Below are 18674 nucleotides of genomic sequence, written 5' to 3'. Positions count from 1 at the left end.
TCCTAAAGCTGTCACCTTTTTGGCTGATGTCAGAGCAGTGACTGACAGGAGCGACACCAGGAGAGGAGGGACATTTTGGGGTCATGACAGGTCAGTGGGTCAGAGGAATGCTGATAGGAATGTAGCCAGAGGAGCATCCCATCAGGGGGGACAAGAAGGGTCAGTAGGAGGTCCCGGGGGGGCGAGACAGTGGACAACAGGAAGAGAGGGAGAAAAAGGGTGGCGATACACTGGTGGTAGAAATTAACTTTCAGTTTCATTTTTGGCTTTTTTTTTTGTTTTTTTGTTTTTTTGTTTTTGCTTATTTTGTTCTCGCAACAAATTCCTAACATTGGCCAAAAAACTATGTTCCCTGTAAAAGTTTATTTAATGAGATCTTGAGAAAATGACAGAACTAATCAGGTTGGAAAACCATTGAGATGACAATAGAAATAGGTCAACATGTCAAGAAAACAACCAAAATGTTTCATGTAATTATCGCAAATTAAGTATTGTGAAATGAAAAATATATTAACTGATGTAGATATGTGCAACTCATTTTGAGACATTTGAGTAAACATTGCCTGTTGTATTGGCATATAATTTCACTTATACAAGCAGTCCAGCCTTATTTCTACCTTATTGAAAATGGCCTAAGTAATATCTGAAAATAAGATATTTATGTGGTTTTATTTGGTGGTTTCCATCAAGAGTAATGGCATATTTTGACTAAGAAAAGGCTAATACAGTGCTTAACAAATTTATTAGACCACCAATCATATTTGTCTCAAAGACCATCCAGCATCATGAAGTGCTTTAATGCAGACTTTTTCATTTTCAGACAGCTCTCCACGTTTTACCATTTTGAACAGGAATGAGGGATTTCAAACTGAATTCACCTTTTTATACCCAAATTTGAGCTGGCTCACTGGGCTACCCTGAGAAGTCAGAAATTAATCAAGCAAAACATTCAACCACTAAAACTCATTTTTCTGTTCAGGAATGCAAGTAAATAACTATAATTTGACATATTAATCAAGAAATATTAATGTGCTTTACTATTTTTTCAGTTTTTTGTAAATCAGTAAATTTGAAAATTCATGGATAACAATAATTCTATTTTAGCATTAAAAATATAATTTGGGTTAAAGAGCTTCTACATATTGGTGTATTAACCATTGCAGAAACATAAAAAATGATTTTGGTAATTACCAATGCTGTTAATTTAGGACAGCTGTGGCATAAACCTTACTTTGGTTAGGGTTAGGGTGGTCTAATAAATTTGTTGAGCACTGTATGTTTGCTAAGATTCAAGTTTTGCATTCATCATGTTGAAAAAAAAACACTAGTATGATCTCAGGGATCCCTGAATCCTTAAATTATGACTTTATTGAGATGTTTATGATTTCACATTGAAATACCCTGCAGGAAAACTTCCCTCAAACTGTAGGTTTCTGAGAATAAATGTATTAATATCCATATATGTCATTTTTCATCTGAAGTTGAGCAAAGAAATGAAAGTACAGTACAATATGTCATGATTCACAAGCCACTTCTGTCTGAGTTCACACACAGAGTTCACATATTTGAGTCAGTAGGAGCTGTCTGGATATACAGTGTGTGTCAGTGCAAATCAGGGTGTGGAGTGTGTAATAATGTCTGCGCGTTAGGCTGGCTACACACTAGACAATTTTAGGCCCAATTTGCAACCAACAACAATCAACAGGGGGTCACAAACAATTATTTGTCCAAATAATTCTAAAGTAAGTGGTGTCAATATGATTATTTTGCTGTTGGGGGCCCCCCTTACACTCTAGCTGCCTCTGGTGAAATACCTGCGATAACCATTAAGCAGAGCAGGAAGCATCACCAGAAGGATGCACTGTTACAGCTCACAAACAAGGTGGTTAAAATAAACAGCTGTGCTCCAGGTCAAGTAGAATATTGAGAAAGAAGACCACAATGTGGAATTATGGCGACAAAACGAGTGCAAAAGGGCCAACAGCCAGCCTGATTTTATTCTGAAGTCACGTTTGATCGCGAGTTTCTGTGAGATCTCATGTCCGTGGAATCTCTACTGTGAAATCACAAGTGGCTCAATCATCAAGTGGTTACGTTCAAATATCAATAAATAATTAAAACTGCCCTTATATCTGTGGTTGCCCCATGTTAAAATTGTCTGGAGTGTAGCCGGCCTTAAGGCTGTCTGAGCGTGCTGCTTTAAGTGTGTAAAGGCAGATTCTGTGGAGGCTCTGCAGGTAGATTATTCTGGACTTCTGCTTCAGGTGCAGCTGGGACTTTTTCCACTGTGAGACCAAGAAGAGAAAGATTCACTCATTAGGGACAAAACATATAAGCACTAACAATACCATACATATCATATCTCAGAATATTTACCTTTATCCTCCTCTTTTTTTGCCTCTGGTTTAAACTGAAGTTCTCCGTTAGGACCTACAGGAGGCTGCCCGTCTGCTGCCTGCTGCTCCTTCTGCCTCTGCGTCATCTCTAATACTGCCTGAAATATCAGAAATGACACCTTAAGTATCTTCTGTACAGCGTTTTACATGTTTTCAAGTCCATATAACAAACACCTTGAAGGTTGAACTTGTCTCTGATGATGTTAGATGCTCACCTGCTGGTACTCCTTCTTCTGGGCCTCCAGGGCTTTTTCTCTCTCCTTCAGCAGCTCCTGCTCCTGACGCAGAGTGGCCTCTCTTCTCTTTAGCTCCTCCTCTTTGTCCCTGAGCTCAGCCTCAAACCGCTGGAGCTCCTCCTCCGTGTACGCTGGCCTAGCGTCCAGAGTCTAGAGGGACAGGGGTTTATTCATATTCTTTAGTTTATAATATGATCAAAATTCTCTACATTGTGGCTTTAAAAACATGGCCTGCTCTTAAGATCGGGATATAAAAGTGTGTTTTGGCTATTAAAAGAAGCAGAGGCCAGCCTGAGACTGCTACAGACTGAGGTGAGAGCAGCTGCATTGCCTCAGTTTCAGGTACTATTATTAATGCAGGTTAATTCTAAATGTCAGACAGTGATATGCCAGATCATGGCAAACATAAACTACTCTCTTCTGACTTTCCATGAGACTTAAAAAGAGATTAAAGAAAGCCTGAAGTGTCCGATAGCCTACAAAATTATTTCAATCTCCAGGCATGTGGATTGTTAGGATGCTATATAAAGTAATTTTTTTGTGTTTGTTCATAGTCAGCTCTTGATTACAATCTACAGGTTTATACAGTTAAATAGTTTGGAGTAAATCACTCCTCTTCCTGTTAACTCTTAACTCTGACACAAAGGTCTAAAAATATCTCCAATTTAAGAAGCTAAACTTGCTTGCTTTTATATCAATGTTTAGGAAAACGACTTATATTTATGAAATAATCTGTTACGTGCACAAAGGCCGCTCTGCTTGAATGATCTTAATAACCGCTCCAAGTATATGACATGATCCAGGTAAAGACACTACTTTCCACTAAACTTTAACACCATATTCCCTCTGCTTGTTCTGCCCTTCAACCACAGTCCACTCCTTAAATCACCCATGACTCCAGTCCACCTCTTGGCTCTTTACCTCCCACTCTTTTGGATTATTGAACTCCTTCTTCTCTGTGGATTTGAGGAACTCCTCCAAGCTGACAAGGCGGTCCTTATTTGTGTCCACCTTTTAACACAGAAAAACGAGCACAATCAGTGGAAAGCAAAGGACAAAACAAAGCTTCATTTCTCATAATTAAACAAAAGCGGAGGGATAAAAGTGAATAATAAAGACTCACATTCTTCATGACATGCTCCCTCATCCTCAGCCTTTCTTCTTCCATCTCCATCATGTCGTCTTCCTCATTCTTGGGGTCGTAGACTTTTTCCAGCTAGTCGAGAGACATGCGCAGATGTTAGCTGCAATCGGGGAAGCTGTGCATGCAAGTCAAAGTGCTTTAAAACATGGGATAAACACTTAAGAAGCAATAATGTACTGAAAGGGAAGATACCTCTTTGGTAAATAGTGCCTCTAACTCCTGCTCATCTAAAACACCATCTTCATTTGTGTCTAAACAAGGGAGAGAAAAAATTAGAGGAAAAGTGATGCTAAAATACAGGATTGAATGAAACAACAGTACCCACCATGTAGTTTAAAAAATGTTTTGGGGTTGAACTCCTGAGGATCCAGTCCATCTGTTTCCTCCCACACTTCCCGCAGCTGAGCTACACTACCCTGCATGTGTGGCAGAGATGAAGGAGAAAACATTCAAGAGATGTTCACTTCTTCCTTTCTACTGAAACAAAACAAACGAGCATTACCGGAGCGTTAACTTTAGGATGCTGACGGTGTTTGTCCTTCAGATCCTGCAGTCTCTTCTCCTCCTTCTCCCTCTTTTCCTGGTCCAGACCCTTCAGGTACTCCCGCCTCTCGTGCTCTTTAAGCATCTCGTAGCGTTTGAACTCCTCGTGCCTCTCAGCGTCATAGTTCTCCAAGTCTTTGGTGGCCTAAACAGAGAGTCATAAGTTCAGTTCCATATGGTACACAATTATTTGCATTTCCAAAAGTTGGGAAAGTTACCAAAGAAACTGATCTGTGGGATCCTATTTTTAGAACTTGTTGGTTTGAGTACTAAGTGTAACAGAATTGAGCTAGACTTCCTGTATCCATTGATTGGTCAAAGGAACACGCTTTTAAAGGAAAACAGTGGTATATTTGGTAAATAAACCCTGTGGGGTACTGATTACACTGTAATCACAGCTCGATTTCAGACAAGCAAGAAGTGACATGTTGTTTGCAAAAGAGCCAATTTGAAGAGTCAGAACTTTATGTGGAGCCAGCTCCTCTTTGAGGTTTTGTTTCTTTTTTGTTGTTTAGCCAAAAATGGTACCAAATGAGGAGCATTTCGGGAGCTGAAAGACCTGGCTTTTATATGCGAACTGCATGACCCAGCTCTCTAAATTTCCATCACAATGAGCAAGGCAGGCTGTGGAAACGCAACAAGATCAAAGTCTACCGTCCAAACTGTACTGAACCAAACCAGGACCCTTCATGGAAATGCACATTTTGTAATCAGAGAATTAGGCAGAACAAATCCTAATCAAATCTGCTGCTAAAATCTGGTCCCAACATTTCAATCACTGAGAGAATTTTTTCTTGACTCTGTGGCGTCCTTTTTTTTAATCTCTGAAAAAGCTTACTGTTGAAATGAGCAGCTCAAGGTCTTTAGCTTCAAAGTTTTGATTGTGGTGATCCAGATGTTCGAACTGCTTCAGCAGGGAGGCGTGGTCCATCTGCAGAGCTGCAAGGAACAGAAAAGAAACATCAGACATGTGCATGTCTTTAAGACCAATTGTCATCTCTGATGTCCTCTGTTTACGATACAAACATCTCAGTACTGGCCCTGCTAAACACAGTTTGTTTTAGTATTATAAAAGTGAGAGAGCTCATTTTACAAAGTATTACAGCTGAAAGCATAAAAAATAGATCAATTATTCTAACAGAAATGATGACAGCAATGTGATTATTATAATATCCTACCTGCATTTTATCACTTCTTATTCTCTTATAACTAGGGTTGGGTATTGTTTGGGTTTTTTTCAATACCGGTGCTAAATTAATGCTTTTCGGTGCCTAAACAGTGCCTGAACCAATACTTTTAAAGTAAGGGGAATGAAATGATCACTGTCAATGGTACAAAAATACTTTGAAAATTGCAAAGATCACTTTATACTTCAAATTGAACAATATATTAAATCATTAAATCAAGAATCTACTACTAATATAACTAATAACTACATGATGATCCCTTCCATGAAACTCTTGAATGCATGTTACATGCATCTGGTAAACAATCAGCTGCAGGACAGAGAGGCCTGATGATGGAACATCAATCAACAATAGATCATCATAAATCATCAACAATAGAGAAGGAACAGGACTAAAATTCCACCCAGGTAAAAGTCAGACACCTTTATATTTCTCTTTCATAGATCTGATCCACAGATGTGTGCATCCCTGTCTGCTTTCATACATTTAAAACATTTCATACTAAGACTGAAAAATACCAGAAACAACCTTAGAAAGGACGGAAGGTAGTGCTCAAAGTTCCTGCCTTGTCTGATCATTTGCATTATATATTTTCTGCCGGGATGAGATAGGTAATACAGCACGCAGTATGCTGTGCTCTCCTTAATTTAAGGCCATCACTCATTGATGATCTTGTCCTCCCTATGAATACAAACGAATAATAATCAACCCAGATTGTCAAAGAGAGGGATGTCTCTTAAATAGAATCAAATGTTCAGCACCATAAATATTATTTTTTGCACTATAAGAGCGATGTAAAGTAGCGCGGTCACGTTAACCAATCAAAACCACTGAAGATGGCACGTGAATAGAAGCCATCTCAGTACCGTAGGCCTAAATAATTCTGGGAACCCAAAGTGACTGAACTAGGCTCTTTCTTCTGAGTGGTTCAAACCTCCAGAGGGTTCTCCACAAGATCTTCCAGTCTGCTGCTTAATAATTACGCTTCATTAAAACTCCAGATAATAACCTAGATCAGTGCCATCACTCTAGACAAAATAAAATTAATCTTTCCCACCCACCAATCTGTTTTTGTTTGTTCTTTTCTTTTCTCTGTGTAGAGCACTGACCAATATTAAATCTCCTGTACCAGGTCTGTTCTACATCAAATATCTAGGCGATGCCATGGATAAAAAAGTAATGTGGGTGAACAATTTTAATTGGAAAATCAGACATTCCCAAGAAAATCCAGAGAAATTGCATCCCCTATCTGTTTAAACAAGGGGAAAATACTCAAAACTCACTCTGAACGTTGGTGCTGTCCAGTTTGGCCTTGAGGAGCATTCTGAGGCGAGAGACCTCCTGACGCTTCAGCTCATCCAGGCGAGTACGGACATGGTGACTGACCAAGTCCAGCTCCTTACTGAGACGACCGTTCTGACAGAGAAAGAACAAGCAAAGGTAAATCAGGAAGCTCAGGTGGTGAGAATGACGAGAGACAAACGGTAAGGTATGAACCTTGATGTCCTCCGTGTTTGCCGTTTGCAGTTTCTCTCGGAAGTGAGGGTCAGTCTCCAACACTTCTATCACCTCTCTAAGATACCTGTCATAGTACAGGCCAGTGTCCTGCAGAAGTGTGTTCAAAAGGATTTAGTTAGATAAAATAGGCTGCATTTTAACTGAATCTTGAAATAAAACACTTTAAATGGCATTACCCCCGTCTCCTCCTGCACCTCCTCTTTCGGCTCTTCTTTGCCTACATTGCGATCTATAGGCACCGACCAGACCCCGGCACATATGGATAGAAGCAGCAGCCAGCCAGGTTTTAAGGTCATTCTCCTGCAACATACACAAAAATGAAAATCCCGCTTAACTGTCAGAAGTTTTTGATCATTTAAAAACCAGTCATTCTGACACTTTTGCAATTTTGTCATTCTTCCCACACAGAACATTTGGAAATATTCAGACACCTTCATGACATCTATACCATTTGTGTCTTTCATATTGCTCAGCTAATATGTAGGATACAATTATTAAAGGGAAGCTTATGAATGAAACTGTGGGAAAATATGTAGTAAGCATAATCTGATGCAACCATTTGACATCACTACCCAGAGTGCACTGTAAGCCACAGGAACCTTCCTGTGATTTTTTTTTTATCAAAATGTTAAAATCTAGAGTGTTCCTTTATACAAAATACAAATGTATGTCCTTCCTGTTAATTCATTAAAGTAAAAATGTCTTAATAGGCAGGATGCCCTTAAAAAGACACCCCTAACTATAAATGTAGTCTGCACAGACAAAACCCAAATCTGTAACTGAGTGTGGACATTCAGAGCTATTTACTGTGGAATGATCAATGTAATAGGACACACCTAAGCAACTAAACACACCTGTCAGTCACATGTACCAATACTTTTGCTCACGTGAAAAATGGGTGGATTCAAAGAAATAATGCTGTCTTCTAAGTTGTGTATCAGATCCAGATGAAAATACCAGGAAGTAAAAGCTGAATGCTGATCTCTTATCTCATTTTCATCTTTTTTTTTAATGTCAAACCCAAATGTTTTCAGTCTACAGCAAAAATATAGGAATTGGCCTCAAAGTTCCAATACTTTAGGAGAGGAGTGTACATGTACTTATTTTTAGTGAAAAGACTGAGAAACACAGACCAAAACATAATGATAAATACTATTTTAAAAGCACTGATATGTGGCTGGTTAACCAAGAGGCTTAGCTACTGGTAGCTGTTGTTCAGTTTTGTTGTTAAACTTGGTGAATTTTGATCCAGGAAACTTTCTAAAGAGGACTATATACTAAAAAACCCATTATGTTTCTTATTTCTGTCGTGTTATGGCACGGAATATACCATACACTTTAAAATGAAATAACATTTAAATATGTCGTTTTTCCGTACATTCTAAGCTAACTAGCATAGAAAGAACACGGATGAAAATCCGGTTAGGAGTCATCACTAATGTTGATCTTCCTTACGGTATGGGCATTTGCGAAATAAAACCGACGTCACGAATAGAATAATCAATGTATTTTAATAAAACTTAACCCTTACAAATGAGATACAGGACATTAATGGTGGATATCAGAGATCTAATCTTATCGCACCTCTCCGTATTCAGAAAGGTACTACAGTAACCACCTTTCCTACCGGGTTGTCCCTTTTAATAGCGACACATTTTCTTTTACTTTTTCATATAAACGCATTAAAATATCTAATAACCGAACAAAGTTCGTCCCAAGTCTACACAACTTTAAAAAAACACGTCTCTTACCGCAAATATGTTTTGTTTAACAGATCCGATGCTCCAAGAGCCGCACGATCTATATTTGCGTCGGGTGAAAATGACGTCACAGGAATACAGCGCCAGTCTAACGTGCTGCCTTCGAGTGTTGTTGGAAATAAGTGTTTTCAAATAGAAAGCTGTTTATATGACAGTAAATTAAAAAATGACGACATCATATCATATGTTGTGTATCTTTTATGTCTAACAAAGTATTTGAAACAAGGCAAATTTACCCTAGTCACTAACCTAAAATAGCTTGCATATTTTCCAAGTTTGTGTAATGGATAGCAACTAGATATGTAAATTACAAGGGATATGGAAAGCCACATATTTATTTAGAATTAATGAAACGCCGAGGCTATGGACGTTTAAAACGTTTAATTGCTTTCAAAAATAGATTTGTTGTATTTTACATCAGTTCACCAACACAAAGATATGGCAGATTGAAATAAATTAGCACAAAAGAGTCAATAATTGCACATGATCATAAATAAAAAATATATAAATATGCTTTGAAACATCTAGGTCTACAATAAAATTAATAGAAATAGATATAATATATGGCACATGGAAACACAAAGTTGCAAAACTTGGTTATAAATAAATAAAAAGAATTAACAATCACTTAATAAAAACATCTCAAAAATAGAAAAACATGTCACAGTTTGAGGTTATTTGAATCAGTTTGACTGATGAACTTGAGAGCTTGTTGATTGATTCACAGTCTCAAACAAAAGCTGTTTGAGGGTTTAGAAATCAATTTCTCTCATGTCTGTAGGTGTCCCAGGCCTCTCAGTCTCCACCTCTTCATCCTTCTCCATGGGGCCCTGCTGAAGCCCTGACCTCAGCCGTTGCCGTAGAGCATATTCGATCATCTCACTGTAGCACTGCAGCACTGCCTGGAATGCAAGACAGAGAAATTCAACTTTTTTTTAAACAAATGCATGATTCTTAAGTCATAAAATCCCGAACCCACACAGAGCCTCAACCTGAAGTCTGATCAACCAAAATCAAATCCTCAGGATTAAAAAACTGCATGCTTACTCACCAAGTCAGTCTGACAGAGCTCTGCCAGTGCTTCACCCATAGCAGCCAGATGAGTGGGACTCCTGTTGCCTAGGCCTCTTAGGGCACAGTTCAGGGATGCTGCAGCAACAAGTGATGGAGGAGCTCCCAGAAAGCGGGAGTCACAGGCACACATGGCAGCAAGAGTGTCGCTGTGCCGCCGCAGGGTGGAGAGCAGGTTCCCTTCAGACTCCCTGTTGTCTCCATCTCTTCTCTCCTCCTGCAAGAGGGCAAGGAAGTGTGGGAGGAAGTCCTGAGGAGTCACTGCTGCTGTGTCCCAGCGGAGGGTGGCGAGGATAACACGCTCCATCTCCTAAAGAAAGAGAAATGTGTGTGTTAGGAGTTAGGTTTTGTAGTGAGAAAACAAAATAAAAAGTAGTGCTATAATGTAAAAATGTGCAGTGAGAGGGCATAATTATCTGTTTGTACTGTGAAAGATCTTAAACCTGAAGTCTAATTGAAGGTTATTGAAAGCATTCTAATAAGTGGGCCTAGTAGGACTATAAAAAAAGACATATTCATATATATTCATATTCAAGTACATCCTATTGCTCCATCTACTCATATGCATCTCTTTGAGGCTCCTGTGGCTTTTCATGCATCTTTCAACATTTTATCTTATACTGATATAAATCCTGGACTGAGGAATCAAATTAAAGTCAAATAATCTTATTTTATTAAAAAAAAATAAACATAGCATTATTTGAATTGTGTGCTCAAGTTTTAAAGCTCCTGTGAGGTACTTCAGTTTTTTTTTTTTTTGTAAAAAAAAAAAAAATCTGATCTTGCTTTCTTTTTGCAGTCAACACATCACTTAATGTGAAGAGTGTGTTTCTGCGGGGTCCCATTAATCCTTTACCTTACACCTACCCCTCACAAGAGCTACAGTTGTTAAAAAAGTGCCATGTAGAAATAGCTAAACCTGTCCACTCCTTGTTTAAATTTTTTAGGTCATATAGAGTCATCAGGATCATTTTCAGTTGTTTACATAACCAAATAAAAAATCCTCACGGGAGCTTTAAATTGGCTGAAAAAAAAGCCTTTAAATCATCAAAATAGAGATAAATCACTTTTTGAAAAAGTTAAAATCCTATCTTTATCTGTCTTTTTATTCGTTCGTGCAAAATTATTTGCAATTATTTAAAGAAATTTAAAGAAATTGGATAAAGTGCATTCTTAATTTAAAATCAAGGTTTTAACCAAGTTTGGATCACACCGAGAGCCACTAAAAGCAAGGTTGAAGGTCTGGATGGTTTAAAGCATTAACAATTTAAAAAAAACTTTTATAAGAAGTTTTGTTTATTAATATTTGACATCCTACTTTCATTTAAGAGCCAAATGATTAGTACATCCACAAACTTTGCCATGAAAAATGTTTAAAAAAAAAAAAAAGAACAAAAGAAAGAATGGAGTGTATTTAATCACTTAATCTGTCACCTACCCTGCAACACTGGTTTCAGGCATTTATAAAAAAAAGAAAAAAAAGAAAAAAAAAAGAAAAAACATTTATATTAATGATAAATCTCATTGCTGACTGTTAGGTTAGTTTTTTGGAGCTTATAAAAAGAAATTCGCATGAATTTCAGTCTGATTCATAAAAAGTTAAAAACTACTTACAGGAGCTTTAATTTGGCTGTACTAAAGCATTTAAATAATCAAAAGAGAAATTAATAACTTATGTTAAAAGTTATGAACCTATCTTTGTCTTTCTTGTTTTTAGTTTGCATTAAAAAAAAAATTAAAACATGAAAAAGTGTGCTCTTCATTAAAAGCAAATTCAAACCAGTTTTGTAGGCTTACACTCAGAGCCACAGAAAGTGAGTTTAAAGCTCCTGTTGGCAAATTTTTAAAAACTTGTGTAAGAAATGTTGTTTTACTTTTATTTATAAACCTTCTTTCATTTAAGAGCCACGTAAAAAGTAATCAAGAAACTTTGCATGAAAAATGCAAAAAAGGTTGTTAATTTAACTGCTTAATCTGCCACCTACCCTGTGACACAGGTTTAAGGCATTTAAAATAAAATATAGTAATAATAAATCTCGTCCCTGATGGTCCGGTTGGGTGTTGTAGCTCATAAAGAGACGTCAGCATGAATTTCAGCCTGATTCATAACCAGTTAAAAGTTCCTCACAGGAGCTTTAAGTTAATAAAAAAAACTCCAGAGGAGCTGTGACTTTATAGACTCAGATGGCTCAAACGTGTTCATCTTACTCACCCGCAGGTTTGAAGGCTGGAAGCTGTATTCAGCTGCAGCACAGAGGGTGTCAGCAGTCACATTTTCACACTCTGTGAGTTTTGATGCGATGAGGATGCAGCCGGCAGCTAGGCAGTACGGTGAGACGGGTACAGAGAGAGAGTCAGACAAGAACCTGTCCAGCAGAGAGACAGACAAGGGGAAGACGGCCTCGTCACAGCCGCACTCACAGCACACCTACAGAGAGAAGGAGAAGTTAGAGGGATCAGTCACAGAAGTCAGCCAAAGAGATAGAGGAGTAACAGAGTGGGTTTCGTACCTCCAGGGCCCATTTGGCGAGCTCCTCCCTGCGCTCAGGGTCCCTTTGGATGAGAGTGATGTAAAGGGTGGAGGGCAGGTACCTCTCCTCCACGTGGAGCAACCTTTGGATCACACGGTGCCCCGACACGATGGGGTCCCAGGCGGCTCGTAGCTGAGCCGGACCCCTAATCTGGAGCTGGTTCTGTGGCTCAGTCTGGCTCTGCTCATCCTCCACCTCCTCACACCACAGAGACACACACTCACCTCTGTCCATCTCCAGAGCTCTCTGGGTAAAAACTGTTAAAGTCCAAATGAGTGACAGAGATTTAAGCCTATGTCCACTTGTTAAGTGAAAAGCTCCCTTTCCTTAAAACAGTTTTTGCTCCTCAAGGTGCTCGGCTCAGTGTTACTATTCCACAGCCATCTCTGAGTTTTATACCCAACAGGGTGGAGTACTAAGTGGGAGTGGCATCACAGAAAGAAGGAGAGAAAAGTCTGTAGAAAAAGGGGCGTGAACCCTCGTGAGTGACATAAAATAATCAGATGACAATAATGAGAATGCAACAATTGCTCCAACAGGTGGAGAGAGGGAGAAGGAATCAGAGCAGGGGTGGGTTAGGGGGGTAGCAGACAAGTGAGGGAGTGGCCCGCAGGGACGGAGCGACAGCTTGTGTTCGACAGTGAAAGAGAGAAGGGAGGAAAAAAGAAAAAGGGTGTGAGGGGTGAGAGGAGAGAAAAGGTCACATCCAGACTCTGACAATGGGAATGGATGACAAAAGGATGAGTGTTTGTTTACAATGTGTGGACCCTAGTGGAGGTGTCACACTCTGGATGGATGTTCTGGCAGATAAATATCCCAAACATTAATATTTATACATTTTAAATAAATACATATTCAGCAACTTTATTTTGGTTCAGAATACTTGTGTCTTGCTTTAATATGTTAAAGATTACAAATACCTATTTACAGAAATAAAGGCTCCAAAAATATTGATGGTTCAAATTTGTGTTGGATTTTTAATTTTAAAAAATGTTGGGAGTAAGAGGTAAATGAATCCCTAATTATGATTTTGGATGAAGAAAATATGAAAAAAGGCTATTTCTTAAACCTTTCATGTGGTACCTACCCATGGCAAAACTAATCTAGGCACTTAAAAATTATGTAAAGACCTGTTATTGAAGAAGTTACAACGCGCTTGGCATTGTGAGCTTAAGCTAAAGCCAACATGGCTACTGTAGCTCTGTAGTTAACATTATTATGTAAGCTAATATAACTTTAGCAATAGAGCTTTGGCAAAAGTAGCTAAAGCTAACTCAGCTACATTGGCTACCTAGTTATAATTTCTATGTTAGCCAATATAGCTTTAGCAAATGATATTTAGCAAAAGAGGCCAAAGGTAATGTAGCTGTAGTACCTGGGGTAGCTACATAGCTATCATTACTATGTGTTCTGTTACTAAGTTACTAAAGCTAACGTAGCTACTTTTGCTCTGTAGTCATCATTTCTATGTAAGCCAATATAGCTTACTCAATGTAGCTGTAGCAAAAGTAGCCAAAGATAACATAGCTACATTAACTACATGGTGATATTTATTATCTAAGCTCCTTAGCAAAGAAGCTAAAGCTGATATAGCTATGTAAGCTACATAGTCTTTATTACTAAGAAAGCCATTATAGCTTTAGCAAGAATGTAGGCAAAAGTAGCTAAAGCTAATGTAGCTACTTTCACTATGTAAAAATCATTACAATGTTAGCCAATATACGGTAGCTTTAGCAATGGAGCTTCAGCAAAAGAAGCTAAAGCGTATGTAGCTGTGGTAGCTGCAGTAGCTACAGTAGTCATTTCTATGTAGCAAATACAGCTTTAGCAATGGGGCTTTTGCAGAAATAGCTAAAGCTGGTGTAGCTACAGTAGCTACATAGTTATAATTACTTTGTAAGCAAATATAGATTAAACAACACAGCTTTAACAGAAGAGACTAAATCTAATGCTAACGTAGCTATGTAGTTACTTTTACTGTGTACACCAATATAGATTTGGCAACAGAGCTTTAGCAAAAGTAGCTAAAGCTAAAGTTGCTGCCGTAGTTATGTAGGTAATGTATCAAAGTTAGTTAGTAAACATAGCAGAAGCTAACATAGCTTTTAGCTTTTTTTTAGTTTTATCTGCTACGTAGCTATTTTACATGAATAAGATATGGGTTTATACGTTTTACAAAACTATGAAAGGTCTTCACTGCAGCTGTGTTACATAAGTAGCTCACGTAGCTCTGTGAGCTTTGGCCTTAGCTATGTTAACTAGGTTAGAATGTTTTCATGGTAGACAAGCCTTTTTTCCTGTTAGCAGATTGTTCAGTCTGCTTTTTAAAATATTTTGTATTTAAGTTTACCTGGACAGCTTTTTGACATTTAACTTTTGGTATCATCACCCTTACCTTACCTGAAAGTTTAATCTAATACTATTTTGAAAGTTTGAATGTGTTTCCTGACAGAGTATGACAGTATTTCCCGTTGTATCGAATTCAGACGTTTAAAATGACTAAACAAAAATAGTCAATCTCATCCTCATGGTCTCTTTTGCTGCCATAGCTGATAAAGAATCTCTATTATTGTATCAATTTGTTTCACAACCAGAGAAAGCTGCTCACAGGAGCTTTTTCCAGTATAGTGGTTTTCAACTGTTGGGTCAGGATCCAAAATAAGGTCTTGGGCCAGTTGTTGGTGGATCGATTTGGGAATTAAAAATGTCACAAAGAGTATGATATAAGCTACAGAATTTATTTTCCTCTGTTTCCCCATGATAGTTTGTACATTTTGGTTGTTTTCTCGAGATGTCAACTTACTTGTCTCCTTTTCTCCAGATTTAAGTTGTTTTTCCCACGATATTATGATAAAATCTATGATTTTGGTGGTGTCCCCTGATCTCTACTGATTCATATTTTTGTGCACAAGATTGATTTTTAACAACTAAATTCATATTTCTGTCTTTGTCAGTCAGATTTGTTTACTGAGAAGATTCTATTTTTACATTCCCATTAAAGTTTTGGCTTTGCCCCTCCATTCTCTGAGGTTGTTTCATTGTCAATGCAACCTGTGCCCCCCCCTCCCTTCTTCTCTGTGGCCTGTGGCAATCTGCTTCTCGTGTTTAAAGAGCAGTGAAGCCGGTGGGGTGGGCCGGCCAGGCGGCTGGGCGAGGTATGTGCAACAGACAGTGGAGCTGCGGCAGGTCAATGAGCCGTATTGTCTCCCTTTACAAATCAGTGTCAGACAACAGCCCCTGGCCTTCTGCCTGCTGCCAGCTCCTCACACATTTCCACAGGGGTAGACACACTTTTCACACGCTCCCCGGGGACTCCTCTGCCGGTCACAATGGGGTCGCTCTCAGCAGTGAGAGGGAATACAGATTGTATTTGACAGTCATTACAGGTGGCTCTTCACACATTAAGGCTCTCATGTTTCTAATAGGAGTTAAATGGACGAGCACATGGACGCCATGACTGGATTTCAGCTGAGCATTAATTATTCATCCTCTGTTCAAAGACTTACAGTACATGCAGGATCAGATTTTAAAGATTTTGTGACAAAAACAAGAAATTTGACTTCAGTTAGAGACTGATACTTAAGAGGAACATGACACCATATTCAATATATAAATTATGTCTTTTGTCTTTAACCTAAATATAAATTTTATTTTATTATAACTTTGATATAAAGGAAAATACAAGTAAAAAATTATAACAATAACATTTTAAAAACACACTAAAACTAGAGAAACAAAGATATGAGCTAAAATTCAAAATCAAGATTTTTAAAGTTCAAAATTTGAGTTCAAATTTTAAATTGTGAATCTAAAAGTCAAAATATGAGACAAAAAAGTCATAAAATCATAAGTTGTAAACGTGAGATGAAAAATAGCAAACAAAAAGAATTTATTTTCCACATTCATGCATTTTAGCTAATTATTTTTACTTTTCACATTTTTTTTAAGATTTATTTTTGTGCCTTTTCATGCCTTTGTTAGATAGAGGAAGGACAGTGGTTGAATTTAGAGACAGTTTAAAGTCAGAATTTGAGATAAAAGTCAGAATTCTGAGATTAATGTCAGAATTAATGTCATTCCAAATGAGGGCTTGCCCTCAGTGATTTTTTTGAGTCTAAATAAAGATTAAATAAATATAAATAAAATAAAATACGTAAACAGAACACACATAAGGGCCACTGTATAAAATGGTGGCTGTGGATTAAAGTCTGCTGAAATCTGTTTGGGACAAAAGGAGGGCCTTAAAAGTATATGAAGCCCAGCTCAAAGTAACACAGCTGGACCAGCCTCTGCACACATACTCTGAACAACAGCAGCACTAGCTCTTCTAACATATGGGCTCCTGTTCGCATGCATTGCTGGAATTCCTTATTTTGCAAACAACAATGTAAGAGTTTCTGTAAGGCCAACCTGGACAGAGTAGAATTAGAGCCATCTTTATAGTTATTTTTCTCTGAGTTTATGTAAAGCCTTTAAGGAAATATTTATCCTGTGATTCATGTATTTATTTAACCTTTTAATTCTTTTTATAAATGGGTGTAATCTGGATGTACCAAATACATTTGTTTGGCACAATTGCCATAAAATGGTTTGATAGATAAACTGGACAATAATATGTAATAAGATAGAAGGTCACGTCTAGTTACATGAATGTGATCATAGTTAAAAGAATATATATAGCTACAGTTATGATAATTGGAGCAAACAATTAAGATTCTTCACTATATAATTTACTTGGTTGGTAGTGATTAATCTTTTTTGTTGAATTTTGAAATTCTGCTTTTATTTTGAAGGAAAATAAGCTACTTCAGTTGGATGGAAGATTTTGATTTTCATATAGTGGTATACCCATTAATTTCAAACCTACCAGAGGAGCTTTCAGTGAAGCCTTAGATGCAGCTCTTTTAAGTATTGCGTTGTAAGTATTGGTGTTTATACAGTAAATGATATGAAGACTTCTCCTGTCCTCCTTTTGGTGCTCAAAAACAAACAGAGGCTTACATCTCCTAAGTCAGTCGACATAATGACAACATGAAGAGAGAGTAATCCTCCGGCACACAGTCGATTGAAGCATTAGTAAGAGAATATGAGGTTTAAAGCTGTCGACAAGGCCCTTGCCTATAAAACAGGCTTTGAGAGGAGCTGAAAGCAGATTGAGTGTGAATGAAGGACATAGTGAGTTCAGCTCCGGGGGTCAGGTTAGGGAGGATGGAGAAGAGGGTGGAACAGGGTGACAGATCGCCGGCCTGTTTAAGCACCCTGCTAAATTCATACATCCCAGCTGTATTCAAACAACATGGATCGAGGGGGACAGAGACAGTGACGAGCAGAAAGAGGAGAGCGCAGTGGGTCCTGAGAAGGAGGTGTGTCTGCCCCGCCCCTCATTTTCCAGCTCATTTCCCGGGACAGTGGAGAACAGAGGTCCCATTTTACCCCCGGCCATTCACCTCACACAGACACCTGCTGGTAGGAGGGGGGAGAAGGGGGAGAGGGCCAAAGTTTAACCAGTTCACGAGTTAAGACAGCACATAAACAAACACTTGTTGCTGTGACACTCAAATAACTGCTGGTTTTATGTGAAATTACACTTTAACTTTCATCAGATCTGACTTTACTGTAATTATCAACCTCATTTATCCCCAATAAACAATGTAAAGACATCCTGTTATCTGTCTAAGGCACTGTACAGTATAATAGAGATAATTTTGCATTGCACAACATTTGAAAATGCAAGATTTATCAACTCTTTATGAAGACCATTTCTTCATACACAAAGGCAAGAATAAATTACAGTTGCTACAACGTAGAGGCAAGGCTGTCTCGAAGAAAATTCTAGGAGGGCTGAGTTGGAGAGAGGTCTAGAGCAGTGTTTATCAACTGGAGGCCCAGGGGCCACATCAGGCTCCCCAATGCTTCCCATCGGGCCCCCAGAGGACTGTTGAATCCAGACAATTTGAGGGGGCAGAGTATGTCATGATATTATTTTGCTTTCTTTCTTGAAGTTTAAATAAAGCCTTCAAACTAGCAGCTTATCAGACAAGAAGCACACTAGTATTTCTGTGATTTGGCATGGTAAACACATACTTCTTATTGTTATCTTGATCAATGATTGAAGTTTTTTGCATCAATTTTCCACATACTGCTCTTTCAGAGTGTTAATTTCCCCCTGAGAATCTTCACAGAAGATCTGTGTCCTGCATGTGTTTTTGGTCAATCACAACACAGCATGTTAGCATCAAACTCAGTGATAGACATCAAGAGGGCTCCAGAAATATGGAGGTAAAATAT

The 18674-nt window shown here is 38.2% G+C and overlaps 2 protein-coding genes across 2 annotated transcripts; both read right to left on the bottom strand.

Annotated features, from left to right (window-relative positions):
• Nucleotides 1-1350: 1350 nt before the first annotated feature.
• nucb1 (nucleobindin 1) lies at nt 1351-8869 on the bottom strand. Its single transcript, XM_041778528.1, has 13 exons — nt 8776-8869; nt 7201-7324; nt 7004-7111; nt 6790-6922; nt 5158-5258; nt 4279-4464; nt 4102-4192; nt 3969-4027; nt 3756-3848; nt 3554-3643; nt 2612-2782; nt 2377-2494; nt 1351-2285 (listed from the first exon to the last, which is right to left on the bottom strand). The coding sequence occupies exons 2-13, from the start codon at nt 7318-7320 to the stop codon at nt 2200-2202; spliced, it is 1356 nt and encodes a 451-aa protein (XP_041634462.1). The 5' UTR covers nt 7321-7324; nt 8776-8869; the 3' UTR covers nt 1351-2199.
• A 667-nt stretch (nt 8870-9536) lies between these two features.
• Nucleotides 9537-13477, bottom strand: ccndx (cyclin Dx). Its single transcript, XM_041817519.1, has 5 exons — nt 13474-13477; nt 12366-12643; nt 12068-12283; nt 9836-10165; nt 9537-9686 (listed from the first exon to the last, which is right to left on the bottom strand). The coding sequence occupies exons 1-5, from the start codon at nt 13475-13477 to the stop codon at nt 9537-9539; spliced, it is 978 nt and encodes a 325-aa protein (XP_041673453.1).
• Between the last annotated feature and the right edge of the window lie 5197 nt (nt 13478-18674).

The sequence above is a fragment of the Cheilinus undulatus genome, linkage group 21 (assembly GCF_018320785.1).
Source record: "Cheilinus undulatus linkage group 21, ASM1832078v1, whole genome shotgun sequence".
NCBI lineage: Eukaryota > Metazoa > Chordata > Actinopteri > Labriformes > Labridae > Cheilinus > Cheilinus undulatus.
The sequence above is the reverse complement of the archived record's forward strand: the minus strand, read 5'-3'. Positions and strand labels throughout refer to the sequence as shown.

Bases quoted from the DNA above. Each gene is read 5' to 3' on its own strand.
- nucb1 (XM_041778528.1), bottom strand. From the start codon at position 7,320: ATGACCTTAAAACCTGGCTGGCTGCTGCTTCTATCCATATGTGCCGGG. The intron at 4,028-4,101 runs GTGGGTACTGTT...TCCCTTGTTTAG, and splicing joins AACATTTTTTAAACTACATG to ACACAAATGAAGATGGTGTT. The intron at 3,644-3,755 runs GTGAGTCTTTAT...CTGTGTTAAAAG, and splicing joins GGGAGCATGTCATGAAGAAT to GTGGACACAAATAAGGACCG.
- ccndx (XM_041817519.1), bottom strand. The intron at 12,284-12,365 runs GTACGAAACCCA...TTCTCTCTGTAG, and splicing joins TCGCCAAATGGGCCCTGGAG to GTGTGCTGTGAGTGCGGCTG. The intron at 10,166-12,067 runs GTGAGTAAGATG...CTCTTTCTTTAG, and splicing joins TCCAGCCTTCAAACCTGCGG to GAGATGGAGCGTGTTATCCT.